Source organism: Paraphaeosphaeria sporulosa (genome assembly GCF_001642045.1).
Source record: "Paraphaeosphaeria sporulosa strain AP3s5-JAC2a unplaced genomic scaffold CC84scaffold_13, whole genome shotgun sequence".
NCBI lineage: Eukaryota > Fungi > Ascomycota > Dothideomycetes > Pleosporales > Didymosphaeriaceae > Paraphaeosphaeria > Paraphaeosphaeria sporulosa.
The window spans coordinates 718,578-746,575 of NW_017253372.1; the positions used below are offsets into that span (position 1 = coordinate 718,578).

At 52.3% G+C, this 27,998-nt stretch overlaps 9 protein-coding genes and 1 non-coding gene across 10 annotated transcripts; 5 read left to right on the forward strand and 5 right to left on the reverse strand.

Annotated features, from left to right (window-relative positions):
* The first annotated feature begins 2,952 nt into the window (after positions 1–2,952).
* CC84DRAFT_1168998 (aromatic prenyltransferase) lies at positions 2,953–4,543 on the forward strand. Its single transcript, XM_018179550.1, has 2 exons — positions 2,953–4,332; positions 4,384–4,543. Exons 1-2 carry the CDS (start codon positions 3,068–3,070, stop codon positions 4,526–4,528), a joined length of 1,410 nt encoding a protein of 469 aa, XP_018030516.1. The 5' UTR covers positions 2,953–3,067; the 3' UTR covers positions 4,529–4,543.
* A 209-nt stretch (positions 4,544–4,752) lies between these two features.
* Positions 4,753–4,853, reverse strand: CC84DRAFT_t99. Its single transcript has one exon. It is a non-coding gene; the product is annotated as a tRNA-Pro (tRNA).
* Positions 4,854–5,682: 829 nt separating this feature from the next.
* CC84DRAFT_1222463 (thiamine diphosphate-binding protein) lies at positions 5,683–6,996 on the reverse strand (the record flags this gene model as incomplete). The annotated part of the gene is made up of 3 exons (XM_018183374.1): positions 5,683–5,720; positions 5,770–6,329; positions 6,383–6,996. 3 exons carry the CDS (start codon positions 6,994–6,996, stop codon positions 5,683–5,685), a joined length of 1,212 nt encoding a protein of 403 aa, XP_018030517.1.
* A 510-nt stretch (positions 6,997–7,506) lies between these two features.
* CC84DRAFT_1130098 (DUF21-domain-containing protein) lies at positions 7,507–10,343 on the forward strand. Its single transcript, XM_018175849.1, has 5 exons — positions 7,507–7,844; positions 7,903–8,129; positions 8,178–8,893; positions 8,950–9,427; positions 9,482–10,343. The coding sequence occupies exons 1-5, from the start codon at positions 7,585–7,587 to the stop codon at positions 10,051–10,053; spliced, it is 2,253 nt and encodes a 750-aa protein (XP_018030518.1). The 5' UTR covers positions 7,507–7,584; the 3' UTR covers positions 10,054–10,343.
* Positions 10,344–13,408: 3,065 nt separating this feature from the next.
* Positions 13,409–14,161, forward strand: CC84DRAFT_1209814 (uncharacterized protein; the record flags this gene model as incomplete). Its single annotated transcript, XM_018182244.1, has 2 exons — positions 13,409–13,832; positions 13,899–14,161. 2 exons carry the CDS (start codon positions 13,409–13,411, stop codon positions 14,159–14,161), a joined length of 687 nt encoding a protein of 228 aa, XP_018030519.1.
* A 1,013-nt stretch (positions 14,162–15,174) lies between these two features.
* Positions 15,175–17,079, reverse strand: CC84DRAFT_1190887 (hexose transporter-like protein; the record flags this gene model as incomplete). Its single annotated transcript, XM_018181147.1, has 5 exons — positions 15,175–15,468; positions 15,521–15,699; positions 15,746–16,323; positions 16,389–16,830; positions 16,881–17,079. 5 exons carry the CDS (start codon positions 17,077–17,079, stop codon positions 15,175–15,177), a joined length of 1,692 nt encoding a protein of 563 aa, XP_018030520.1.
* Positions 17,080–18,689: 1,610 nt separating this feature from the next.
* CC84DRAFT_1199685 (MFS general substrate transporter) lies at positions 18,690–20,972 on the reverse strand (the record flags this gene model as incomplete). Its single annotated transcript, XM_018181633.1, has 8 exons — positions 18,690–18,881; positions 18,933–19,063; positions 19,161–19,234; positions 19,281–19,399; positions 19,448–19,853; positions 19,903–20,527; positions 20,577–20,854; positions 20,894–20,972. 8 exons carry the CDS (start codon positions 20,970–20,972, stop codon positions 18,857–18,859), a joined length of 1,737 nt encoding a protein of 578 aa, XP_018030521.1. The 3' UTR covers positions 18,690–18,856.
* A 326-nt stretch (positions 20,973–21,298) lies between these two features.
* On the reverse strand, positions 21,299–24,508 carry CC84DRAFT_1169005 (glycoside hydrolase). Its single transcript, XM_018179551.1, has one exon. It carries the CDS (start codon positions 24,161–24,163, stop codon positions 21,527–21,529), a length of 2,637 nt encoding a protein of 878 aa, XP_018030522.1. The 5' UTR covers positions 24,164–24,508; the 3' UTR covers positions 21,299–21,526.
* Positions 24,509–24,592: 84 nt separating this feature from the next.
* CC84DRAFT_1222469 (lactose permease) lies at positions 24,593–26,471 on the forward strand (the record flags this gene model as incomplete). The annotated part of the gene is made up of 5 exons (XM_018183375.1): positions 24,593–24,803; positions 24,856–25,235; positions 25,308–25,702; positions 25,755–26,190; positions 26,241–26,471. 5 exons carry the CDS (start codon positions 24,593–24,595, stop codon positions 26,469–26,471), a joined length of 1,653 nt encoding a protein of 550 aa, XP_018030523.1.
* Positions 26,472–26,700: 229 nt separating this feature from the next.
* CC84DRAFT_1169007 (NAD(P)-binding protein) lies at positions 26,701–27,960 on the forward strand. Its single transcript, XM_018179552.1, has one exon. It carries the CDS (start codon positions 26,765–26,767, stop codon positions 27,737–27,739), a length of 975 nt encoding a protein of 324 aa, XP_018030524.1. The 5' UTR covers positions 26,701–26,764; the 3' UTR covers positions 27,740–27,960.
* The last annotated feature ends 38 nt before the right edge of the window (positions 27,961–27,998 follow it).

Genomic DNA, 27,998 nt, shown 5'->3' on the forward strand with positions numbered 1-27,998 from the left:
CTATATACTCGTGGTGTAATGGGCTTTATACGCACAGCCCGAGACCACGACGGGGTGCAGTTTGTTGAAAGTTATCCACTGGCGCCGAACCGCTCCGAAGGGCTCATATGGTGCAAGGGAACACGTATAGAGGTCAAGGCGGGGAGTTGCATCCTGGCTTTGGTCATAGCAAGATCTTACCACTTCTCGTTATTGTTAACATTGTCAAACTGTCGCAGTTCAATCTACATTACTATCGATCCTATTCGGACCGAGTCCTCATGGACTCCTGAGGATCGCGACAATCGTTATAATTCAGCTACTGAATCAGGAAACTCCGAATAGGCTAACTCCCCTGACGATCGCCTCACTATGGCTATATAGTTCAGTTAGAATCACAGTAATACAACTTCAGTGAACCTTCAATATTTTCCATTGCACGATACCTACGGTCCTAAAATCGTCACACAAACGAATGGCCTCCCAGATCTACTTGCCATCAAATGTTTGTATGGTTTGATGTCTGCGTGGGATCGCGGAAATAACAGCTACGTCTGCAAACTGACCGCAATGTCCAGCATTTATGAGGGCCTCAAAACTGCTTGAGAAATCTCACATAGGCGAACTTGGATTGTAGCTACTCGCAGTTCCAGTCACAGGTCCATCTACAATCGGTCAAATTAGAATGTCAACCAGCACGACTGCCAAGCGCAGTAAGTTGATAGTTAAGCAAAGGCAATGAATACCGTGGAGTTCGATATAGGCCCTGAGAGCTACATAGGATATCTAAACTCATTTACGCACTCAATCAAATTACGTTGTATCGTACCTTTGCCTCTACATCGTGCACAGTACGCTCGTGGCAGATGGGCTGAGGTTTTTTATTTGAACGGCCGGTTTTGCCAGAGAATGTTTAGCTTACTTACTGGCGTCTTAAAGAGTGTAACTACGACATGTGGTTAGAGCGGTTATTCAACAGTCTGGATCTGGGAGCTTGGTACAGCGGTGAACAATCACTCACGTGACAGACAAGATCAGGTTTGCTGGTCTTGGCCGGTGATACGTCCCACTAAGATCTATATATCACCCTTCCGGTACGATGACTGTCGCTACCCATCAACTGCGCCCCCTCTTCACTCGTGAGGCCGCATAAACGTCCGAAATTTCGAATGCCCAGTGCACGTGTAACGGCATAAGTAAAAACCTCGGTGTGAGGTTGAACTACCAGAATTGATATGACTGCGACCTGAACTCGACAATACATCCCAGGTTCTTCAGGTTGCCACTGTGCTCTTCCGGCCAGAACCTGGACGTCAGTATGGTCCTCGTCTGAACAAAGATATAACGGCATCTGCAGGGGCCCATCTCGTCATACTCGTGAATTGCCTGTTTTCAAGCAAGCGGCTTGGTCTCTGCATGGCATTTTGTTGGGTCGTGGCGACGAACTGCGCCACCAGGAGGCATGAAATCATCCACGAAAGGAAGGCGGACCGTCTCGACAACGGTACCTCCCGCGAGCCGCGCCGGGATGCAGTAAGCCTCAATTTCACTACTTCGCGACATGTAAGAGACATCAATTTGAAAATACTCGGTGTCCATCGCGAAGCCCAAAAGAACAGAAATCTTTGGCAAAAAGATACCAAGATATGATCGCACACTGACGCTAGTCGCACGGCTAGTCATTGTGCTATGTTAATGAACACTGTGCTTCGTTTCTCGGTTGCCGCTCAGGATGCACTACATCCAACACTGTGGGGCATCGCTTAGTAGAGACGTCCCAATGGCCCCCGAACTAGACGCAAGACGGCAAGATACTGCTAAGCAACGCTTGGGTGAGTCTTGCCCATCAGGCGTCCTTGCTTACATTGACCGCACTATATGCATGGTCCGTGGTATAGTATAACGTGCATGCGGGTGGGTTTCGTGGTTACGGCCGGAAGTTTGGAGTGAAAAACTACGCATGTCGCAGTTGTTGGACTGTGTGTGGTTCGGTGGTATTCAAAAGCTTTCTGGTTTTCTTTTGGAGGGTTCACTTCTAGAAGAGCGAAGCGAGATGTTCTACAATTATCAGGTTCCTGACCGTTTGGCAGCTTCCTACCTAGGCGCTCAGGAATCTTCCGGTGGTCTAACGCGGCCCCTAGTCCTAGCCGAGAAACATCTGAATACCCGGAAGGAATTAGGAATTTCATTGCGGACAGCCATATGCGCTACGCCTCCTTCGCAATCTGTCTATAGTTGTTACAGACATGCCTGGTCGCAGAGAGCTCACATGCTTATATTACGCTGCTGCAGGGACGCTAAATAGGCTAGCGAGCTTACCCTGTGGGCGCCGTACATCCCAATGCGGAGGTTCTCGGGTGGAACTGGTCTAGGGTCTTACGAGGGATGCATGGAGCGTTGAGGAATCCTTCATGTACGTGTCAAGTCCTCTGCTTCCTTCTACCTTTTCATAGCAAAGAGCACCGTGCCAAAATCGGTTGCATGCACAGCAGAATTACCTTGCTGTACCCTACAGCGACAAGTTTAGACTCGACCCCAGATGATACGCGAGATGGATTGAATCTGATCCTCTCCGTGATCCCGTATTCTAGAATCAACTTAGCGAACAGCTCCACATAAAGAGCCTAAGCGACCGAACCACTCGGCGTATGCAGTGTAGAATATACAAAATCATGTCTGAAACGGCAGGTACACAAAGTGTAGGATCGACCATACTTGTAGGATCTCATCCTACACGTAAGGCGACGCTCAAGAACCAATGAATCCGTGCTTACCGGGCGTGTAAATCATCCTAGTGTTACAAGATTGATTGGTACAACGTTCCAAGCTGTAGCGTACGCGGCAACAGTACGAACGGAGCATTGCTAGTGATCAGATGGCGTGATTGTAGGGATCGTTTGCCGGACGCTCACTCGAGTGAGCAAATATAATGAGGACCGTCTTCTGGTGGGGTTCTAACTTCCTTCTCGCATTCGACTGCGTAGCTCCGTAAATCAATCTAATCTGCGTCAATTTCGCTTCCTTTGACAAGCTCATATCCAGTGACAACACAGCGGCGGAACTCATCACCTCTCAGCTTGCCGCTACGATGGCACCAAGCGCGATTCCAGTCGAGTCACAAATCGAGCGCGCTGGTAGCACACTCAGCAACGATGCCATCAACGCCCTCAAGCGAAAAGTCTTTGCCTCACAAGACATCTCAAACACCACCCGCGTCGAGACCAAGCAGCCCTTCGACATCATAAGCAGCACCATCCAATTCCGCAAACCCGAACATCAATTCTGGTGGGATAAAACCGGCAGCCAACTCGCCTTGTTGCTCAACTACGCCGGCTACTCCAAAGCAGAACAGTACACCGAGCTCCTCTTCTACGCCATCCACATTGTCCCCGAGCTGGGCCCCACGCCCGACTCAAATGGCCATCTGCGCTGGAAAAGCCCGCAGACACCGGACGGTACACCGCTCGACCTGTCATGGGAGTGGGGTCTCGAGGGCAAGGGCGTGGTCCGGACGTCGTTCGAGCCGATCGGGCCTTTGGCGGGCACGGAAGCGGATCCGTTCAACCGATACGAGACAGATGCGTGGATCAAGCACCTGGACAGCCAGGGTCTGGTGACGGGTCTGGATCTGGAGTGGTACAATCACTTCATGGCTGCTGTGCTGCCGAGCGAGCTGGGCCGCGTGAAGATGACGGAGAAACTGAACTTTGAGCTTGCGCCTGTTGCGGGGACGTTTGTCACGAGGGACATCGACCGGACTGGGCCGATTATCAAGCTGTACATCTTCCCTGGGCTGCGGGCGCAGGAGATGGGCGTGTCGAATCTTGAGGTTGTGGTGGGCGCGATTCGGGCGCTGCCAGAGGAGCAATACGCGTCGCTGAGGTGCGAGCCTATGCTGGAGTATCTCCATGAGGCGGCGGCAAAGTGGAAGATGGATGTCGGCATCTTCTCATTCGATTTGATTTCCCCGCAGCAGTCGCGCATCAAGATATATACACGTGCGCCGAACACGTCTGTTGAGTATCTCATGGATGCACTCACGTTGGGAGGGAGATACGATATGGGGATGTACAGTGCGGAGGCGATCGCAGACGTGAAAGACTTCTGGCGCATCTTCATTGGAGATGCACCGGCGGAATTGCCATCCGAGGTCGAGCGCGCGGGTCCGGGATTCTACTTCACTGTCAAGGCGGGTAAGCCGACGACGCCCAAGGTGTACATCTCACCTGCATCGTTTTGTAAGAACGACGCGGAGGTTCTGCAGCGACTGCGCAGGTACTTTGCCACGAGGAGGAACGCAGATAAGATGCTGCCGCAGATGGACAACTATGAGGAAGCGTTGAGAAAAATTTAGTAAGTTAGCTCGCGCTTTACGGTCTAAGCAGCACACTGACTTTGATTTAGTGGAGAGGAGTTCCTCGAGAGCACTGGGGATATCCATTTCTACGTTAGCTGTGCCCTGGCAAAGGACCAGCTGCGGGTGGTTACGTATTTGTGCCCCCAGACACTGGCCCGAGAAGAAGAGGCGCGGAGGAAGCTGGGTGGATGAGATGGTGCTCACCAGTCTAAGATCATTCGTATGCAATCGCACCCATTCAAAGATCGCCTGGTGAAGCAATTTGCAAGTGCAAACAGGTCAAGTCAAACTCCGTGATCGTACGAGTATTGCCATCTCACGCTGTAGTCACTTTCTGTTAAGAGACGAACAACTGCCCTCACACAGCAAAAATACTCCCATCCCCTATCACCCCCATGCACTCCCAAAAAAGCGAAGGGCTCAACCGCGATTCGAACGCGGGGCCTGTCACATTTAGATCCAACGGATCCAGGCGTAAAATCCCGAAGCGACAATCATACCACTAGACCATTGAGCCGGATGCGCTTCCATGAAGGCAGGCGCAAGGAGTAGGCGATTATATACGCGTCTTGAGGCGCAAGGAACGTTCCGGGGAAGGGAGCGGAGTAGGGGAGAGAAGTGGGTCGTTGAGGCGGTCAGTTGCGTGGTAAGATGGACAAGGCAAATGGGCGGCGCGATATGTATTCTATGGTGACAGTAGAGAGGGACGAGTGTGTTGAGCGGCGGTATGTAGGTCGTATAGACTCGTGGTCCTGCATCAACGCGACTCTTGCTTTGTACAGAGCGCACTTTGGTGCCCTACTTGGCCCAGTCCAGCCAGTCCGTTTATCTCGGACCCACCCGCCTTCACCATGATATGTGTGCCGCGGTCGAAGCAAATAGCAATTCACCTGGTATATAATAGCTCAATTTTTGCAATTTGATATCAAGCAACAGTCGCTTTAGCTCACTTGGGAGAGCGCCAGACTGAAGCAATCCGCCCCGGCGGCAAACTTCGGTTCAATTCGAATGTACATCTGGAGGTACTGTGTTCGATCCACAGAAGCGACAGCTTTTCAAATTGTATTTTTATTGGAGGGAAAGAGTTGTTGATGAGATTTCATGCGTGGCGAGGGGAAGGATGTTAGGGTGTGCGGTGGGGACGTCGCTTCGTGCCGAGCTGTGGGGTCTAGCGTGGCCATCGGGGAGACCTGGGGCCAGGGTTGGACGTCCTGTTAGTTTCGGTCTTCAGGCGGAGGATGATTGGGCTACCACGTGAAAGTTCACGGAGTTGGTTGGCGGAAGTGGTGCGGACGTGGTGAGCGGGTTGGGGATTATTCATCGCTTTTTGAAATCATTCTTTGTAACTAGTAATCTAATGTCTTTTTGATGGCGTCGTATACTCCTGCGCTCTGTTAGCAATCCAGCAAGACACGCATTGGGGAAGAACTCACTCGTGACGTCCGGTACTATCAGTGGCTCGAACATCAAGCCTGTGAATGTCGCCCAACCCGTTACCCGCTTCACTGGTGCCTCTAACCTCAGGAACGCCTTCTCCTGAATCGTCGCCGCCACCTCAGCACCAACGCCCGCGTTCTGCATGCTCTCGTGGACTACAATCGCCCTCCCTGTTTTCTTCACACTTTCAAGGACCGTCTCGCGGTCCCAGGGATACACCGTCCGCAGGTCAATCAGCTCAACGCTGCACCCAAAGTCCTTTTCTGCTGCCGTTATCGCTGCTGAACACGTGTACAATGGCTGGCCGTATGAGACAATGGTGATGTCCTTGCCAGGTTTTAGGATTTCTGCCTTGTCGAGAGGGAGGTAGAACGGATCGACGGGGACTTGTTCGATGGATGCGCGATAGAGAATCTTGGGCTCCATGAAGACGACCGGGTCGTTTGTGCGAATGGCGGAGAGGAGGAGGCCTTTAGCTTGGGTGGGTGAGCGAGGGATGACAACGTGGAGGCCGGGTATGTGGGTGAAGAGTGCTTCGGGGGACTGAGAGTGGTAGCTACGGTCTTCGTTAGCATCTACAGGTGTCATGCTGATTGTCGAGGTACCCACAGGCCACCGTGTCCTACTACACCGGTCGGCATGCGAACGACCAGGCCTCCGCAATGCACTTGGTTCGCTCCCGACATGTATCTGTACTTGGCCGCCTCGTTGACAATCTGGTCAAAGGCAGGGTAGACGTAGTCGGCAAACTGAATCTCAGCGACGGGCTTCATACCCTCGCTGGCAGCACCGATGGCAAAGCCAACGAGGCCCTGCTCGCTCAGCGGCGTGTTGAAGACGCGTTCCGTCCCAAAGTCGCTCGCGAGATTCATGGTGGCTCTAAAGACGCCGCCAAACTGCACATCCTCGCCAAATACGATTACTCTTTCGTCTGATTGCAGAGCATGGCGGAGAGCCTCGTTCACGGCTTGGTACAGATTGATGCGCTTGGTCTGGCCCTTGCGTACCTCATCGGGCAGTTCCGGGTTGGTGAGAGCGGCCTTGGAAGTGTGGTGGAGCAGCGGCGTGGTGTCATATTCAATAGGGCCGTTGAGGCGTGCTCCAGCTACTGCAGAAGAGTACCGCTGCGGACGGTATTGTTGGCGACATGCAGGGTGCAGGGAGGCTTGCGGGCGCAAGAAATACCTTGAGAGGGTGCGGGTAGAGGGGCTTCTTGCGGCCATTGTCTAATGCTCGCAGTTACATGTTCTGGAGGAAAGCAGAAGTCCAGGGCAGCTGTGCGGCCGGCGGGACGAGCAGAGTTGTGGCATTGCCGAACAAACAGTCCTCCAACGGCTACTTGCGGGTTACCGCCGCCCAGCGCGCCGGCCGGAGATAGCACAGCCCAGCGGGGGTATCCCCGGGGCGGCACGTGACGGGCTCTGGCCGTTGGGCTGTGGTTCGAGAGGCTCGGCAAGGCACGATGACGAAGGCTGCTGTCGGTCTCGCGAAGCCCGCGATGCTGCGGTGCGGTGCACTCAATGTCAGGCAGAATGCGCACCCACGCTGGGCGCGCAATGACGCACCGTCGACGAGGATCGCATTGGGTCCCTAGCCGCCCAGGACTTGGCTTGATGGTGCGCCTGTTCTGTCCGCTTGTGCTGCGACTGAACGGCTTGCCGTCCCGCACCCAGAACGCACGGGCCCGCTTTTCTCGCGACATCCTCATCTTTGCGGCGACGCTCGACCTGCTTCCCCAACGCGCCGCCCATTGCCTCCTCCCTCTCTCAATCCCGCGTTCTCAACACGCCTGAGAAGCTGTGGCATCGGCCATGAGCTCTGTTCGCTCAAGAGGCTCTGCTGATGTTCGACCGTGGGCGCGCCATGGCCCCATCAACATCGCCCGGCTCGCCCTCATCTACGGCCTCGCGCCTGTGGTGAAGGCCATCCCCCTCTTCCACAAAGGCGCCATTCACACCCTCGCCGATGAGGACGCGCCCAAATCGCCCGCCGACGCGAGCCTGTGGCTGTACCTGGGCATCGCCATTGCCCTCGTCTTCGGCGGAGGTGTGTTCGCCGGCCTGACCATCGCGTAAGTACCTCGGTGGCCGTATCAAGCCATGCGCAATAGCTGACCAATGCACCCACAGCTTGATGGGCCAGGATGAGATCTACCTCCAAGTCATCGCGTCGTCCGGCGAAGGCTCGGAGCGAAAGAACGCAGCCAGGGTGTTGCGCCTGCTCAAGAGAGGAAAACACTGGGTTCTGGTGACACTGCTGTTGAGCAACGTCATCACCAACGAAACGCTGCCCATCGTGCTCGATAGGTCGCTCGGTGGAGGCTGGCCTGCCGTCCTGAGCTCTACCGTCTTGATCGGTAAGCACCCTTCCCAAGTTCACACCTTCAACATCTGACCGCGTATAGTCATCTTCGGAGAGGTCGTTCCCCAGTCCATCTGCGTCCGCTATGGCTTGCCCATTGGCGCCTGGATGGCGCCCGTTGTCCTCGCTCTCATGTACGTCATGGCACCTGTTGCTTGGCCCACAGCGAAACTCCTAGACTATCTTCTCGGAGAAGATCATGGGACCACGTACAAGAAAGCTGGTCTGAAGACGCTTGTCACGCTCCACAAGACGCTCGGTACCAGTCCGGACGATCGCCTCAACGAAGATGAGGTCACCATCATTTCTGCCGTGTTGGATCTGAAGGCCAAGGCTGTTGGAAGCATTATGACGCCCATGGATGATGTTTTCACCATGTCGTCTGATACCGTGCTCGACGAGAAAATGATGGAGAACATACTGTCCGCTGGCTACTCGCGCATTCCGATCCACACGCCCGAGAACCCAGATAACTTCGTGGGCATGCTTCTTGTCAAGATGCTCATCACGTACGATCCCGAGGACGCCCTACGCGTACGCGATTTTGCTTTGGCTACCCTCCCTGAAACCCGCCCGGAGACTAGCTGCTTGGACATCATCAACTTCTTTCAGGAAGGTAAATCCCACATGGTCTTGGTCTCTGACTTCCCTGGCGACTCCTATGGCGCTGTTGGTGTGGTAACACTCGAAGACGTCATCGAGGAGCTCATCGGTGAAGAGATTATCGACGAGTCGGATGTCTTCGTCGATGTTCATAAGGTGCGTTACCGGAGGCAGTTTGTTGAATGCTCGAGCCAACCACTAATTACCTGTAGGCCATTCGTCGGATCCACCCCGCTCCCCGCACGCGCGTGCCAAAAGGCGAAATTCTCGCCGATCCTTCTCAAAAGCATACTGAGGCGGTCAAGGACGGAGAGCTCCAAGTAGAACAGCCCGATGGTGGCTCGGCGAAGAGGTTATCTCTCCAGGAGAGCACCGCTCCCAAGGCTACGACTTTCCTTCTGCGCCGCAGGAGCAGTGAGGCAGCTAGTCAATCTTTAGACCGAGCGACAACTCGAGGCATCCGTAGCGACGACCCCGACATTCGACAGCATCTCAAGCATCTCGGCCCTTCGAACGTTGCCAGTCGTCCCAAGGCAACCCGCATTGGCACAGTCAAGATCAAGCAGGCTGTCAATAATGGCATTCCCAATACTATACCTGAGCACCATAGGCCTACCAGTCCGGTAATCAGTGTGAAATCTGCGCATGCGCCTCAAGGAGGCGTTGGAGAGGGATTGTTGGAATCGGCAGGTATGTTGCAGCAATCGCCGTTGGATGCTGGAACAAGCTGACAGGAAACTACAGGACGAGAAGCCAGCGACGGAGTACACAGCCTTGCCGTGGGTTACGGAACCATGGCCGCTGAACGTCTGTCTTGGAAGGACGATCAGCACAGATCAAATCCAGCCGATGACGAGCCACCAACCTCGCCGAAATCCCACCAGGCGAATGGGAATTCGAAGGTTGCTGTGGGCAGCAACGGATCTCCCGAGGAGAACCGTAGCCGCTCCAAACAGCGATCGCAGTCCGTTAGCACGGTAGCATCGCTCCGCCGATCACCGTCCCCCTCGCGCAGTCCTCCGAAGAAGCGACACACGGCTCGCAGTGGTAGTATCTCTGAGAACATCGTGGAAGCCAACGGCGTGAGGAAGATTGTATTGGAGACCACGAGTTCGAGTGACTCTGAGACTGTCCTTGCACAGACTGACGGTGCTCAAGATCAGAAGGAGAACACAAACACCGACACAGAGAGCACCCAGAACGACTCGCACGGTGCAGGCAATAGCAAGAAAAAGCGCAAGAAGCGAGGTAAGAAGAAGAAGGGTGGTGCAGGTGGGAACGGAGAGAATCAGCCGCTGCTTGGTGGCCATAGCTGATGTACAATATGATGTTAAATCCGTATAGGTGGAGTTCCGAAAATGTGCGTGCACTGGAAGGCAACGGTACTCGACGACCGGCGAAGAGAGGCAGCATCAGAAGGTCAAGGCACAGCGGGGGAAAATCGAGGGGCGGACTAATACTTTGTACATTATGTTACGTGGAGTACTGCCTCCTTGGGTACGAGATGGTCTTGCAGCTCTTATTCCCGACGTCTCGCTAGGAACTGGAAACTGGAAACGAAAAGCAGGTGCTAATATTTCTCCATTATCAATCAATGAAGCGGCATGCTTTCTCAACGTCAATCGCCTCGCGTCGTCTCTAAACTACTCTCCCCTAACTCCTCGGCCTAAATTACACCCTCTACACCCTCAAATGCGCCGAAACCCACCCCCTGATCCGCGGCTTGCTCTTCACCTCGACTTCAAAATCTATCAGCACCACAATGAAAGCCGACTTCCGTCCACTGATAATGGCCAACATGATATTAGGCATCCCAATGAACACATAATTCGAATACTTTAGCACTTTCCATCTAAAGAGTTGCTAGATATAGTACACGCCCTATTCATGTTACATGTGCGTAAAGGTTGACAGTGGATCACGCGATTAAGTGGTGTGGGACTTGGACTCTCTTTTCTCGATTTCGATATATAATTCTACTTCCCACCACGCAACCATCCTGCTGCGATACGAAGCCTCTGGCGTTGACGACGCCATCAACACTAGCACATAAACGAGTGGCATGCTCAGAAGCCCACGTGGCGTTACATATTTGGAGACATCGCATCTGGGTTCATGTTGGGCCTTGAGTTCATACGAGTCAGCCCACTATTATCTGGAAAGAGTGGCATCTCACAATCAGGCAGAAGGCAAGTAGCTTGAAGGATGGCAATGTAAAGAAAGTACGGCTTATTGGGATATATTGCAGGATCGTTTGTTGTCGACAGACAGGGGGGCAGCTTGGTCCTAAGTGGTGCTGCGACTCTGATGGCGAACATGTTGGAGATAAGTCTTCTTCTAGCGTAGGGGGTTGGTTTTTGAAGAGGAAAAAGACACAAGCAACGTAGACTGGAGGGCTGTCCTGGAGCACGGAGTCAGGATGACATGCGGGTGAAGACTCTACTTGCACGCTCTATCTGGGGAGGCGTAAGACGGTCATTTGTACACTACCACAGCTGGTGCAACGACTGCAGCAAAGCTGTGGAAGAACGGCTTTAATCTGATAGTTGGATGGCTCATCTAACGAATGACAGTCAATCGACACATTCTTCTGATTTGTCTCAAATCACTGCTCTAGCTCTCTTGCAAAGCAAGGTTCTAGCTCCGTCCTCAAGCAGAATCTATCAGACCGCTCGGCCCATGCAAGTAAATATCAACAGTCATCTGACAAGTATCATTGTGCCCCGCCTTCTGCACAGTCACAGCCGACTTCTGTGCCGGGATGCTCGCAAGCACTGCCTCCCGTCAGCTTTTTGCAGCAAACACGCTGTATTTTATGGCGGCGCCTTCGGTGTGCCCGGCATTGTGCGAGACGACTGCAGAATGTTTCTCAACGGCAGCGCCGAGCATCGAGTTGGTGATGCTATGGATGATGGCATTCCGTGAGCTACGTCCTAGCGTTCCCGAATGTAAAGAGATTCTTTGACTTGCGTCAGCACAAGCATCCGTGATCTGGGACTGTTCCTCCTCCGTGTACGCAGCACGTTTGCTCGTGGGGGAGAGATTCGAGTCCTAGGCCACGAGTGCTTGGTTGGCGATTGCGTCGAGCATGGCAGCTGTCACACGCCGAACAGAAGGGCTGTCGTTACCTGAGACGACATCGCGGTTCGGGATTTAGGGGATCCTCGTCAAGTCTGCGACCCTGGTGGATTGAGTGGCCAGGCCGTCCGAGGTGCTGTTCGTCTCTGCGGCTGTAACAAGTATCACCATTGCTGCAGTGATGAAGAGTTTGCCACAAATGATGGCTGGAGAGGTAAGAGTTGATGTTCTGGGGTGAAAGTGGTCAAGTAGGCAGGGAAAGGTTGGTGAGTGATTCAACGACGAAGGATGCTTCACTGCTTCCTTTATAGCTACGTCGCCGGCCACCGCGAATTGGTGACTCGATCCCCAAGGCTCCTGGATGATGCAACCGAGTATGAAGCACAACAACCTTTGACCACCAGCAAGGTAGCACATGAGGGCAACAAAGAGCTTCGCCGGCCAATCTAGCATTGATCTGCAAGCATTGTGCAAAGATGGAGTGGGGTTCACTCGTTCAGGCCAGTGCTTTATGCTGTCATCACCGTTACGATCAGCCATATCTGCAGTCAGAGGATAAAACAGGCAGGTCACTCTTTCATAGCGCAAAATCTCAACATCCCAGTACTGAGTATCACTGACCGCCTACATGCATGGCGCCGTACTGGATTTTATCGATCGGGATGCCATCTCCAAGAAATTCTATCGCCCAGATATGCTTATCTGCGCATCGAATCCAACGGCGTTGCTTCTCTGGACGCACGCGAAGAGTGTGGAGAGTTTGGTTGAACGTTTAGTGTTCTTTTATTGTCGCGGTTTACCCTGTTAACCTCAACACCATGGCTCGGTCCAGCATCGCTTACCCATGCTCTGTACTACATCGCTTCACGCACACATATATATACCACAATAGCTAGTATTCAATCAATCTTCAGTGCCTAACAATTTCTTCTGCCCAAGGTGCGGTTTATCCTCAACCGCAACATTTATAGTCCTTGGTCCGACCTTTTACTTGTTCTCCTCTCCACAACTATAGCGCCCGTAGTGACACCTTGTACGTTACAAGAGCTTACAGTGTTCTAGTAAGGCCGCATTTGTGCTCAACACCTTATCTCTGACTTGTTATTCGCGTGAAATAGGCAGTAACATCCAGAAATCGCTGTGGGAAGTGTAATTATTTGACGAAGTCGATTTGCCGAAGTGATTTGTGTTGAATCTACTAAGAGTGTAGTTAGGTTTGACCTAAAAGGTTATTCAAAGACTTAGACTACTATCAAGTTGTCCTCCCGGTAATGTTTACATATACTTCGGCCGGGGAGACCTGTTCTTGAAAGCTCAGTCATCTCTGTTGTAGTGAATTGCAGTGTAGCTAAGCACTACGCCACACTGACACTCCCGCCGCGCTAGTGCCACGCCGGGGTAGTCTCATTTTTAATGACACGCACTGTGCCAATTATGGCAGGAGGTAATGCAGCATGATTTTGTCTATCTTGTACGACACCGTCAGGCCTCGTTGATAATGGCAGAGCACACAACATTCTGTCCTAAACGAAACAAAGATCAAACCAACCTCTCATATCAAGACATATCTCGTACTTGTATTTCATGACAAGAATGACAGACTGCATCTCCATCCACCCGGCCACCCTCCCCGACATCCCCACCCTCGCGGCCATCCGCACAGAAGCCGCGGAGAGCTCTCTTCTAACTCATTTCCAATTCAGCCCCTACCACAACATCGCCGCAGAGAAAGAATCCGATGCCCTCGTCACACGACTGTCCAAACGCTTTACTGATCCTGATGGGCAGAAGTTCCACCTGATCAAAGCCGTCGATTCACGGAATGAAGAAACGGTGGGATGGGGTCTGGTGAAGTGGGAGGATGGCAGCTGGGTAAATGCCGGGGCACCGTCGAGTGCTCAGGCGGTCGCTCCTGATGAGGAGGTAGGACCTACTAATCCAGGAAGTTTTGGGCGATACTGGTCGAGGCACGTGATCGCCAAATGGCGAGAAATCACGGGCGGCAAGCCCCATGTCAGTGAGTAGTTCTTCTCCAGCGCCAGTCCGTTTGACGAGCAGACTGATATCTTATGCTATAAATCAGCCATTGGGGCTATGAACGTCAAGATTGCGTGGCAAGGGCAAGGAATCGGAAGGATGATGGTGGATTATATGTACCGTGAGTACGGGCTAAAGAACAACATGGTGATCGTGCAAACCACCGCTTCGGCCGAGAAATTCTACCAGAAGATGGGCTGGGAGACCGTGGATAGCACTGATATTGATCTCAGTGACTGGGCAGGAAAGGGAATGGGATATGGGCTGTTGAGATGTCCGCAGATGGTCAAGTATTCCTGGGGAAATTGAGGGAGTGTTCGTATAATGATCGTATGGGCTAGGGACTACACTCTATTCACTAGTGCTTTCTTCGCTGTCTAGATGAATGGATGTATAAGACTTATCCATCAATTGCTGCCCAATATAGCTAGTTAAATTCGTGAAGTATTCGCGAACGTCGAAGGAGTATATGACAAGGCCACACCTACGTGCGTGGCACGACTTCATGCCCGACTGATATCACTGGGCCTCGAACGCCTGGAATGGGATTACGATGCTGATCTCAGCGTGTAGTTGCTGTGGCCTGTCAGCGCTTCCAATCGAGCATCTCGATAACTTATCAGCAGCACCCTATCCTTAGCGTACGATGTACACCGCAATGGGTTCGCAGATCTGCTAGCGCCGGTGTGAATGCACTTGATGTAAAACAATCAGGTGATATAGATGGTGAAATAAATGGGAAGCGGTAGTCATGAAGGTTGATATTTTCTGGTAGAATGTTGAGGGGAGAACTAAGCGCTCGTAGGAAGCCTGGAGCAGGCTGTCGCCGACCACTGGTAGCTAAAAGTTGGTGATGTGGATGGAGTGCACCACGCACCTCGGTATTTTTGCGCACGCACAACACCACCACCGCACCCTTCCATCCGCACATATCCACAAGACTACCGCCTAAGCAAATACCGTTATACTCGCCCCAAGCGCGCTTCTCGGGCTCGTCGCATAGCTACCGACCGGCACTTCCTCATCGGCACCGGCCCAAGTACCGATGCAGCGCAATCTATAAACCGACCGGGGTCCGTCATCTGCATGACACCCTGAGTGCGGGGAACCCCGGGACGGAATGCGATCGCGCTGCACGTAGGTATGGGAATAGATTGCATGGCACGCGAATTTCTGGCCTACAGTCGCATAATGTCCATCGCAAGGCGGACGCCTGAGGTGCAGTGCGAGTGAAATTCAGTCGCGATAACGTCGGGGGTATCATTTGATAACTAAGAAACATATTACTATAGGCAAGTTGCGTGCGTCACTTCGTGTCCAGGTCATGGCCAGCGACTATGGTCGTCGCCGGCCCAGCCGCCCGACTCCCACCGCTCGTCAATCACCCTGTCCCGCCCACCCGCTGTGACCGTCGTCCGCGAATGCACTCGCGGCATAAGCGGGGTATCGCTCCGCCTGTTGACGCTCGCCTTGTCGAAGTCGAAGTCGAACTCGCCCAGCTCACGCTGCAGTTGCTTCTCCACGCGCTGCCGGACTTCCTCCGCACGCGCGTCTGTTTCAAAGAGAAATGCAAGCTCTTCCAGTGTGCGCCCGTAGGTCTCGGGGAACAAAAAGTACTGCAAAATGTTAGTGGGTTGGGGTGGAGCTGGAACGGAGGGGGAGCTCTACGATGAAGATGATTTCGAATGTGAGCCAGCAGCAGTAGGTTATTAACCAGCGCCAGCTGACTTCCCTGAGGCCGATGGGGTTGACAAAGGTGGTGAAGAAGCCGGCGCCGCGGCCGAAGAATTGGAAGATTGTTATACCGCGGGCGCGTTGAGCGAAGGGAAACAATTCGACGAGGAATGCTGCATGAGGTTAGCCACGTTCGAGTTATGATGTTGTGAGACTTACTGTATGTCAAAGCGTTGTAGCCGATGTTGTAGCACGGCTGGTACGCGAAGATGAAGAAGATAGTGATTTTCGCTGCCACCTGGGTGTGTCTGTCCAAGAACTGCTGCATTGCTACTGTCCACCCGACATAACAACACAACAGTGCCGTCGCACATGTCAGGTACATAACTCGTCTTGGGAATCGCCGCACCAACAGACTGATCGCCACTGCGTTGACCAAATTCCAACTGTTCAGCCCGACGTTTAGCTTACCCTTAAAGTTCGGGTCGTCATACCCAATGAGCTTGAGCAGGTCGGAGAGGTAGTACGAAATGAGCGTGTTCCCACTCCACTGTGTGAACAGACCAAGAAAGGAGCCAACGAGGACGCGCTTGCGCATACCGGGAGTAGATATCATATCGAACCAAGAGCTCTGCGAATATTGGAGTTCAAGCCGGATTGTCGATTCGATCTGGGCCATTTCTGCGAGGGCGAAGTCGGATTGCGAGTTTCCTTCTGCGTGGTAGTGGACCAGTATTTGATAAGCCTCATCGCGCTTATCCTTGGAAATTAGATAACGAGGAGATTCGGGTATAAAGCTGTTGCGTGTCAGCTTTCTGTGACTCGAACAGATACGTAGCGGCAAGACTCGAGGGTGACCTACAATATGAAGATGATTTGGAGCATAGACGGACCAGCTTGTAGGAGCGAGGGTATTCGCCACGCCCAGTCTGAGTTCAGATGCTGTGTGCCAAACGATACGCCCGCGGCAACGAGTGCACCAACAAAGTAGAGGGCATTGAATAGGGAGGTCATGATAGGGCGTTCTTTGGGGTATGCGAGCTCTCCCATAAGCGAAGATCCGGCGATGATGCAGAACGGGATGCCGAAGCCGAGGATCCAGCGAGCCGCCACGTACATGGCAGGACCGATGGAGAAAGCCTGCACGAGGGCGCCGACCACCATGATCCAACTACCCAAAAAGATGGCCCATCGCCTTCCGTATGAATCGTTGACGTAGGGTACGAATGGTAGCGCGCAAATCGCGCCCAGGTTGTACGCGGCCGAGATGATGCCCAATAGCGCTCCCTCTGGATGATGAAAGTCTGCTTGGTGTCAGTATTTCCACAAAATCTGTAGTGCTGGGTTATCTCACAGGTTTGCCATGCTGGTGAGATCTGAACAGTGTTGATCATCTGTGAGTCAAACCCACTGGTCATCTCGATGCCAATGCAACAGGGCAACAACAACGCGTACAACACCCTCAAGTTCCTCTTCTGATACCATGGTGTGCGATCTTGCTGCACGATTCGCGTCAATACTGGGTCTGCCGCGTTGCCGATCTGCGGCGCCATCTCTTCGACCTTCAGTCGCACTCTTCACTTCTTCAATTCAGGTTCGTTGTCGTAGGCGACCTCGACACGTCGAGGCATCACAGGCCTCCAGCACCTCTTTCCAGGCCTATAAGATGGTACAGGAAAGGTGGAGGTCAGCAACGCGTGAGCGGGGGATCTACTACATCTTAATAAGTTCCCCATCACCGGTGGGCTGGCGCAATCAATGCGCCCATCTGGGGCGCGCAGGATCTACGCCGGGAAGTGCACGCTGGACGGTCATCTGCGAGAGTTGTCGCTGGACCATGTCGAGTAAGCGTAATATGCATATACGGCGCGTATTGGCCAATGACCGGATCGGAGAACCCGACACGGGCCGTATGCGGGTAAAGAGCAGAACTTAATGAACGAACTGTACCGTCCTATAGCTACGCCGCGCTGAGTTCTTGGTTCGAACCTGCGGGCTGTGGCGGCGTGGTCGATGCAATTACATCCTGCCGCAACGGCTGCGTCGAGAAGCTGTGCCTCATACGACCTCCTTTGGTATAGTGGATCCGAAATTTTGAACGCGACTCGTCTTGATGCTGTTGTTGCTGTTCCCTCGACTCGCAAGTCCTCCGGCAGTGCTGGCAGGATCCAAGTCGGCGATCCGAGCGACAACCAGGGTGAATGCCGCTACCCAATCAAGTCAGCCCCCCAGATCCTTCGACCTCCTAAACCGAAACCTCGCCATAATATGACATATAAAAATACCCCAGGATACACCATCCCGCATTGAAGCAGGCAGCCAAGGCATCCAGAATTCCGGTTCGCTCGCGTGCGCACATGGAACTCAGCTGCTAGGCCCCGTTTGGCCGGATGAATTAGACGCGGAAGGCCCAAAGAACATCGCTTAACCCTTTCGCATTCGCGTTGGCTGGATTTCCCCGCATTTGAGGTTTGGAGCACGATGAATGCTACTGCAAAAAGGCGTATGACGGGCTTGGTAAGACGGAGGTGTTAGAAAACCCCAATCGCGTGCATTTGCGTTGTAAGACATGGATCCTTGGCCTGTGTGGAGTGAGTTGGATGGTGCGGGCTGCGTTAGGGGCTATTTCGGTCACGTTTGCTTACGTACGATCGAACTGCAGGAGGACCATCTCACATGCAAGCTTGCGAACCACCAGTGCTGGCGCATTTTCGTCACGACGGATCATCGCATAGAGAATCTTCGCACACCGCATCGCGACCGCCCATTTGGGGCTTGACGATAATCGAGCTATCGTGTGTCTTATGGGGCGGATTAGGTTCGTAGGATTCCCAAGCCTGGGTTCGAAACGCCACTCGGGAATGATTGACGAATTGGGGTGCACGAACCCTCTTTACCTCCAAGGTATGCTATAACACACAACGGTTAACTTTAGGCGCAATGGCTGGTACCTATTGAATAGACCAAATTGAGGGGTTGGGTGGGCGGTACGTGATGGAAAACAAACAGCCGCCTGACAGTGCCAGCCTCCATAAACAACGGCGATCACAACACATACACTTTGCGGTAGCTCGCGAAATGAGCTTCTCGTGGCCTGTAGATCCCGGGTGAAGTCGATGTGTTTTCAGCTCCACTTCTGCATCAAGCTGACTCTACAAACATTGGGGGCGTCCCGTTCCGTGCCGTACATGCACTTCCGTCTCACCATAACTCAGGCGTCTCATGCCGTGCGCCTTGACACAGCTGGAAATGCGACTTTCTCGAACATTATGCAGACCTACATGCAGCACCGCGTCCAGCATCTTAGACGTTTACGAAGCGGTGAACCTATCAAGTTGCAAAACGAAAGTCAAGGCTACCCCAATCATTAGTTGAACGACCCTGTTTCGAATACCAGGACACTCACCGCTTGTTCCCTGCATCGGTCGTGGTCGTCCTATACATCTCCTGTTCTTCCAGTGTCATTGCGTCCCATTTCTTGGCCTTCTGGTCGTTTCTCCAACGATAATAGAAGAATGTTCCGGGATATTGAATCACCTACGCAACAAATGAGCTTACATACAGGGCACAATTAGCCACGGTGTGGTGTTGTAGCTAGGGACTCAGGATCACATCTCAACGGGGCGATACGTACACACATCCAGACACAGATCACTAAGAGGCCCTTGTTCGCTTTGAAGTATCGTGGCGCATCGGCCGGTTGATAAACTAACGCGAATCAAAATTGCTCGAGAACGGCTGCGTGTATTCTTACTGTTCGCTCCAATCATCCCGCTAACCTGGACAAACATGTTGTATAGCGAGGCTGAAACCGTTCGATTCTGCACAGAACCAGCGTTTCTGCTGGTCCATGCAACTTGGATAGGATGCGTACTAGCATTTTTAGCTTCGTATCACGCATCCGATCTTGTGAATGCTTACTAGGGGAAAGAAAGCAGTACCGTGGCAATCGCAAAATACGCCCATGCGCTGATCGGGTCCTCCAACGCAAGCAGAGCCGCAAAACACGGCAGCAACCAAGCATCCTCTGCCATCGAGACAAAGCTTCGGTTGTTGACCAGCTCGCTGAATGCAGTAATGAGTAGCATAGTAATACTGGACCCAACTGTCTTTGGGATCGACAGTAGGTTGGAATGGATGACGTTGAACCCGAGCCCGCGGAATGAAAGCGTCAAGTATTGGTCCACGGGGTATTTGGGAATGCCGAAAAGAAGACCCAGAGCATATAAAGGCCACATATCATAGTCTTTTGAACATTCCCAGATTTGTCGGACGGAGAGACCTTGACGATTGAACATGCCTCCTTTCTGCGGATCATCGCGGATGACTGTCAGTACTATCAGCATACTTTCTCAGAGGATTTCCAGGCGCCTCACCAGAGTTGACAATAATCTTCTCTTCCTTCTCGTCAAAGTACCCTTTCGGGTTCCACCAACTCTTTGTCCGCGCCGGACACTGCGGCATCAGGAAGAAAGAGAGAAGTCCCACCAGGAACGTGAAGATACCCTCTATGAGGAACATCCACCGCCAGCCTTCATATCCCAAAATACCGCGCATTGACAAGAGACCTACGGCAGCGAAACCAACGCCAATATCGACCAATTGTGACGACATCCAAAACCAGGCTAGACGAATGGGTAAAGCATGGCCCGTATACCAATAACTGAGATACAAAATCGTATCAGGGATGAATCCTCCTTGCATGGTAGCAATGAGGTACCTTGTCGCTAGAAAGGATGCTCTGCCCTTTAAGAAGAACTGCATTGCCGAGATCAGACTAAAGGAGCAGATCTGAATGGGGATCCATAAATCAGGGCCAATACGCTTGGAGATCAACTGCGAAGGAAGCTCAGCGACCAGAAATCCGACTCGTGATATGGTCTGTCCGATGTTGTAATCCGCGCGGGTAATGCCGAGATCGTCGAGCATGTTGTCGGAAACAGCGTTTGAAATGTTATTGCGGTCGATGTTGAGGGCTGCGAACATTACACACACCCAGACCTGTGGTGTCAGCGTATCTAATGAAATCTAGAATGGTTTGGGAGCTTACCATGATCTTCCAGTCTACCTTTCGTCGCACAGCCCTTTCTTCCCTCCATGTCCATCGGAAGCTAGGATCGAAAGCAGACCAATTTTCCCATTCTTTGTGGATGTAGCGTTCCTTGTACTCTTCGACATTGTCCGAGTCCCAGATACTAGGCTGCGTGGCGACGGCATCAAGGTCGTAGATTTCATTATTTGGACCTTTTCGAATCCGCAGCACGCGCAGTAACCAATTCCCAAGCACCGACTCCGTTCGCTGTGTTTCCACTGTCGCTAGGTTGGTGACTGTGACGGGTTCCTTGATAGGTCTCTTGTCGTCGATACCAGTGATTGAGCCGCCGCCCTCGGAAGATGGTGTGCGCTTTGCACCGGACAATGTATCATCAGGGTGCTGGTCAGGCATGATTGCACCTTCGACGGACTCTCAAAAGATTGGATCTGTCGTCTTCGCGTTTACTCGGCGAAACGGCAACCTTATGAACAGCCAACTACTTGTTCCAGCCACATCCACGCTGATATGTCACATCGCAAACCATGCAGTTCTGCGGGAACCCTGCCAGTGGACTACAGTGGCGGTTCACGGCACCCTAGCATGCGCCGATCAAGTGGACTGTTATAACAGTTTTCGCGATTTATCATGATTAGCATAAAGCACGCTATACAGAGGTGCTATCTAGAGGTGTACTGCCGAGGAGAAGCTTCAAAGTCGCTCGAGAATGACACGCGCCAAGCATGTCGCAATGTACGCGAAGATATCGTGATCTGGAATCCACGTAAACTGATGAACTTGCCATGGCTCCTTCACGGCCGGGCTGCATGTTTCTATGAGTGTACAATTCATAGCTATTAGGTGGTGGCTGCGGACTCCGCCTTCGCTGGTGAAAAGTCAAGAATAAAGAAAATTCACGTGTGTGGACGATGAGAAGAAGTATCCATCGGTGACGCGACCATCGAAGACTAAGAGCTACCGACGTATCTCCACTGTAATCCATCGGCCGCGCTTCCTTGCACATGCACTTCTGTCCTTCTTCCCGGAACCAAGTCGAACCCATTATCGGACAGCTTCAGACCTTCCTTCTCAGCAAATACAAAGCCCTTGACAGGTTTTTCAGCAGACACGAAGACTTTTTTCTTGTCGTCCGAATATTCAACCGTTACTCCACGATCCGGGAAACTAAGATACTTAATTGGCTCGGGCCATGAAACGTCGCTGGCTACCTGCTTATCATGGATTGTGAGTGTGGTGTATATGATGAATGGATCCGCATTAGAGGTATCGAAAGGCTTGTCTGGATCTTGCGCGTTGGGCACATTGACCTTTTCATTCTCAAAAACTTCCGTGGTGCCATTCGTTTCAATTCGGACTGCTCTCTCCAGCGGATTAAGGATCTCTTTACCGGTTCTGACGGATATGAATTGAACCGTTATATTTCCGTTGATGCTCTCGCGCATATTGCTCGCCACCCAGATGTCAAATTGTACATCCTCCCATATCTTACGCATATCGATGTGGCTTGTGTCGCGCTGCCAAAGCTCATCGGCAAGTCGCACAGTCCAATCGTTCACCTTTCTCTGTACACCAACGACCAGCGGCTCCAAGGTGCGCTTGATGGCATAATAGGCGGGCTTGGGTACACCATAGTAGTCTATAACTGCCCAGCTCATCGTTGGCCAACAGTCGTTCAGTTGCCACACCAATACGCCGCCAACTTTCCTGTTGCCGTGCTGTTTCCAGTCACGACGCCAAGAGCGGTATGCCCACGTCAGCGCGTCCGCTTGCATGATCTGTGTCAGGTGTGTGAACCCCTCAAGATCATATCGAATGCGGAAATTTTCAGCGACGTATGACACCAGACGCCGCTCGTGTCCAATTGCTTTGTTGCGAAAGTCCATGGCCATAGAGCCTGGGTAACGCTCATCAGGATCGGTAATAGCTTTTTCCAATGTAGACACGTGAGGATAGGCTTCCATGCCAAATTCGGATACAAAGCGGCCAGCCATTCGCGGCAGGCGTTGGTAGGGTTCCATAGTCCCGTGCCAGACATTCCACTGATGTATATCCCCAACAGTCGGATCAACCTTAAGCGTCGTGGAAGTGCCGTTTCCGAAGGGGGAAGATGGATGATATGGAACGCCTTTCGTTTCTTCACGGATGACCTTGGGGAGCAAGTATTCGTATATGTAGCGAGCCGGAAAATTAGTCTTGAGCCACGACTCCGGATCTTTGTCGGTGGTGTAGTTGTACTCCAAGCCATAACGCTCGACGATTTGGTAATCTTCGTTGTTGCCCGCCCATATGATGAGACTGGGATGGTTACGTAGTCTTCGCACGTTTTGTCGCGCTTCGACCTCCACGGAAGCGAGATAGGAACGATGAGCAGGATAATTTGCGCAAGCGAAAGCAAAGTCTTGCCATATGAGCACACCAAACTCGTCTGCCGCCTCGAAAAGGGAGTCTTGTTCGTAGATTCCACCTCCCCATATCCGGACCATAGCTTGGTTGCCCTCAGCTGCTTGCTTCATCCAGGCTCGATAGAATGAAGAGGTCGTACGCGTAAGGAATGAGTCAGCCGGAATCCAACAACTGCCGCCGCAGAATATGTCGACATCGTTGATGCGGAAATAGAAAGATGTGCCATGACTGTCATCTTCCTGCACCAACTCAACTTTTCGGAAACCTATAGTCTTGTCTGCTTCATCGAGAACTGTGTCTGCTTTGGTGGATGCTGAAGCCGAACGCAGCGTGACGGAAATGACATATAGAGGCTGTGAGCCATACCCACGCGGCCACCAGAGAGAGGCATCCGGAAGCTCGAAGTCAGCGCTCACCACACCAGGTTTCGTCGTCGGCTTGAAATCATCAAGCTTCTCCAACGATTGCCTGTCTTTGGAGATGTCCGCATCAAGTTTTCCCGACCCCTCCATCTCGACAAAGACTCTGCCTTCCACTTGCTTCAGGTCCTCATCAATCTCATACTCAACCCATACATCGACAATCCTCGATTCAAAGGTTTCGAGTACAATCGGTTTCCAGGGCCCAGCAGTCATGAGTATTGGACCCCAATCCCAGCCCCAATCATACTGTGCTTTTCTGACAGGGCCTCTCGAGATTTCTGTCTGATGCACGATGAACCTGTGCTCCTTATGCTCCTTGACAAGCTCGAGACCCTTCTGCCTCGCTGAATCAAATGTAATCTCGAGAATCTGTTCCGCACCGTTGTCGATATCCAGACTGCCGGTCACATCGACGACATGTTCTATGAACATGTTGTCTGAATCAAAGAGAGGCTTTCCGTTGATAAAGACGTGCGCGAAGGTATCCAAGCCGCCAAACCTCAGGATTGTGGTAATGCCGCGCTTCCCATAATCCGGAGGAGCGGTAAACGTCGTTCGATAGGTCCATGTTTCTTCGCCAATCCAGCGGACAGAGAGTTCATTAAGGTCTTTGAAGGGATCGGCAATCTTCTCGTTCGTAAGTAGGTCCAAATGTACTTCGGTGGGGAGATCGTTCGCGGGGAGGTACTCTGCGTCGGAGTTGCGACATCCCTTCTTAAACGCCCAACCGGACTTCAACTGGAAGCGCGACACAGCCATACTGTCTACGCACAAGTCTCTACCCAAGAATAATGAAGTACGGTTCGTGCTGCGAGCGAAAAGGGTATGCCGCGCTGAATCATCGCCAAGGAGTCTCGTTCGGTTATTTTCCGAGGCTTGCATCGGCTTGGTGGACGCCTAGTGCGGGGGATCCAACGCCTGTCTCAACATGGTAACGATCCACGAGAGCCTAATTGCTATCGCCCGCTATTACGACTTGCTCGGGCGATGAGCTACCGGCTTCCCTGATACTCGTGTAAGCGATGGAACACCCGTGCAACGACAGAATGCGACGTGACATGGCTAGTGATTGGTTATCAAGAGTGAGGGGACCGAACGGCCGGGCAGCCGGGAGACATGGAATGATTGTGAGCGATATAACCCCGCATCTTCTTGCGACTTCACTTTACGCGCAACTGCACAATCAGAATGGCAGACAAAGAACCGAATGCGTCAGAGTACTATGGGGAGAAAAACTTGACAGAGGATGGCAGGAAGATCGTGGAGGAAATGGAGATAGAGGCCGTGAACGCTTCGTTTGCGACCATCATGGCGAAACACAAGCCAAATCCATGGGGAAAGGGTCATTTGCAGCTATACGCATTGGCAGCTGTTTGTTTTCTAAACTCGACCATGAGTGGTAAGTGGCTTCACGCTCCGATTGAAGAAGAAGCCTCAACTGATCAGACAAGGTTTTGATGGAAGTCTCATGGGCAGCATCAACGCATTGCCCAACTACACCAAGTACTACAACCTTCCAACTACAGGGACAGCATCCACTGGTATCATATTCGCCATCTTCCAGGTTGGACAGATGTGCGCTGCCCTGTTCGTCTGGGTAGCAGACTGGCTCGGTCGTCGCTGGCTAATCTTCATTGGGACTGCTGGTGTTATCGTCGGAACCGTTGTAACTTCAACTGCAAAAACGCTTCCAACGTTTATCGGCGGGAGGTTCTTGCTAAGCTTCTTTGCGCAATTGGCATGCTCGGCTAGTCCGCTGTACCTAGTAGAGGTGGCGCCGCCACAGTATCGAGGAACCTTGGCTGGCATGTACAATACATTCTACTATATGGTAAGTCGTAGTTGCATTTCGTGGTCTGCAGAGCCGCGTCCTACATTCAGCCTGGACTGACCGGTCACGAAGGGCTCTATTCTCGCAACGTCGTCCGTATACGGAGCGCACAAGCATCTTTCCGATTCCAATATGGATTGGCGCCTTCCACTCTGGCTACAGATGGTGTGTCCTGGACTTGTCTGCTGCGTTATCCTCTTCTTCCCGGAGAGTCCTCGTTGGTTGATCGGTAAAGACCGACATGAAGAGGCACGCGCTTTTCTGATCAAACATCACGCTAATGGCGACGCCGATCACCCACTTGTCGCACTCGAGATGTATGAAATGCAAGATTCTCTACAAAAAGACCCGGTAGCAAATTGGCGGAACTTCTTTGATCTGCGAGTGCTCTTCAAGACTAGAGCGAGGCGATACAGGACGATGTTGAACATGACGTTTGCGTGGTTTGGTCAGTTCTCTGGCAACAAGTAAGTCAAGATCACGAGCTCCATCGCTGAGTGTCTCGCTAATGGAATCCAGCGTTGTCTCGTATTATCTCCCGCTGCTTGCAGCAAACGTCGGCATCACATCTACGGACACTAAGCTCCTTCTCAACATCATGTACGCTGTCGAGGGGTACATCTTCGCCACGGCAGGAGCACGTCTACACGATGTCTTTGGTCGTCGCAAGATGCTCTTGGGTGCCACAGCAGGTTTGATTATTTCACTTTCCATTGCTGCTGGCACAGCAGCAGGATATGTGAACACAGGATCGGAAACGAGCTCTAAAGCTTCAATCGGCTTCATTTTTGTCTTCGGGGCAATTTTCGCCTTTGGTTTCACCGCAATGCAGCCGATTTACCCGGCTGAAGTGATGTCAAACGACATGCGTGCGAAGGGCATGGGAACATACAAGATAGTTGGTGGTGCTGCTGGCTTTATCAATACCTTTGCGGCGCCGATCGCTCTCTCAAACGTAAGCTATTACATTCCCCCTCAACCAATACTCTTGCTGACGCTTTGCAGATCGGATACTGGTTTTACGTCTTCTTTGTCTTCTGGGACATGTTCGAGTTTGCGTTCATGTACTTCTTCTTTGTCGAAACTAAGGGTCTAACCCTTGAGGAAATGGACTACATCTTCGAAGCAAAGAACCCGCGCAAGGCCAGCACCGAGAAGAAGAAGGTCAAGGTACGAACTGTGCTTAGCGGCGATGGGAGGGTCGAGGAGGAGATTGTGGCCAAAGGGGGTCCGTAGATGGGCTCTGTCGCAAAGGTTGACTTGTTGAGGGGCGGTGGAATGCCATAATCTTCCATGAATGAGGCACGGTATCGAATGATCTTGCAAGTGAAGCAATTCGTTTGTCCTTTTGGGAAAATATGGCCTGCCCCGTGAGCACTAAGACCTAAACGGCAGTGCTAACTTCTTCCGGCAGGTGCTACGCCACTTCCTTACTTACCCATATAATGCCCGCTATCTTTCCAACGCAACGCCGCAATTTACACTCCTGTTTCCTCGCAACATCTTCCAGGGGACCACGACAAATCAAAATGCCATCCCTCGACTTCGTGAAAGCGGTCTGGACCCAACATTTTCCGCCAGCACCCACCTTCACAGAGAAGAATATCGCTCCGCAGAAAGGGAAGACATTCTTGATAACAGGGGCAAACCAAGGACTCGGATATGAACTTGCAAAACTACTGTACCCGACAGGCGCAACAGTATACATGGCCAGCCGTTCCGAAGAGCGCACCTCACAGGCAATCCACAAAATCCAGGAAGCCCACCCTGAGGCTGCCACACCAGGAACGCTCAAGTTTTTGCATGTAGATATGGCAGATCTAGCAAGCGTGAAGCGCGCTGCTATCGAGTTTGCTGCACAGGAAGCAAAACTCGATGTCTTATGGAACAACGCTGGAATCGGCGGCGCACCGCTCGGGACGACGACAGCTCAGAACATCGAAGGCCACATCGGCACGAATTGCGTTGCACCCTTGCTATTTACACAGCTTCTTCTCCCGCTTCTACGAGAGGCGGCAACATCCGCGCCAAAGGGAAGCGTGCGCGTGGTCTGGACCAGCTCGTTAATGGTAGATACCTTCTCACCAACCAATGGTATCGACTTCAAAACCATAGAGGCTGGCAAAACAACAGATTCCAACATTGACTACGCCGTCAGCAAGGTCGGAAACTGGTTTTTGAGCCATGAAGCTGCGAAAGCTTGGGAACCGTACGGTATCTCCTCTGTGGTGCAGAATCCGGGCAATCTGAATACGGAAGCCTACCGGTATGTACCAGGGATAATGCGTAAGTTTCTACAGACTTTTCTCTTGTATGAAACAAAGTATGGGGCGTATACCATGGCATATGCTGGGTTGAGTGAAGAGGTCATGAATGGGGAATATGTCTGGCCGTGGGGAAGGAAAGGGAAGAGTCCCAGGGCGGATATCCATGAGGCGATTGAGAAAGGTGCAGCAGAGAGATTTTGGGCTTGGTGCGAGGAGATTGCAAAGCCGTACCTATAATAAACTCTCGACTGTGTGCTCAGTCTCGATCTGCCGTCGGCAATCATGATCGTCATCAGTCGGAAATTGTCCACGCCCTACGCGTGGCATACTCAACATCCACATGGCGTTCTTCGTACGACAATTATGAAGAAGGACCTGATACGTCTGGCAGTCCTCAGTGAACAACTTCTCAGCGGTGATAGAGTGTATGAATGTCGAAATAGTGGAAACTGTCACGAGTATTATTCGCCGTCTGCCCAATGGTGCCCCAGAGCGC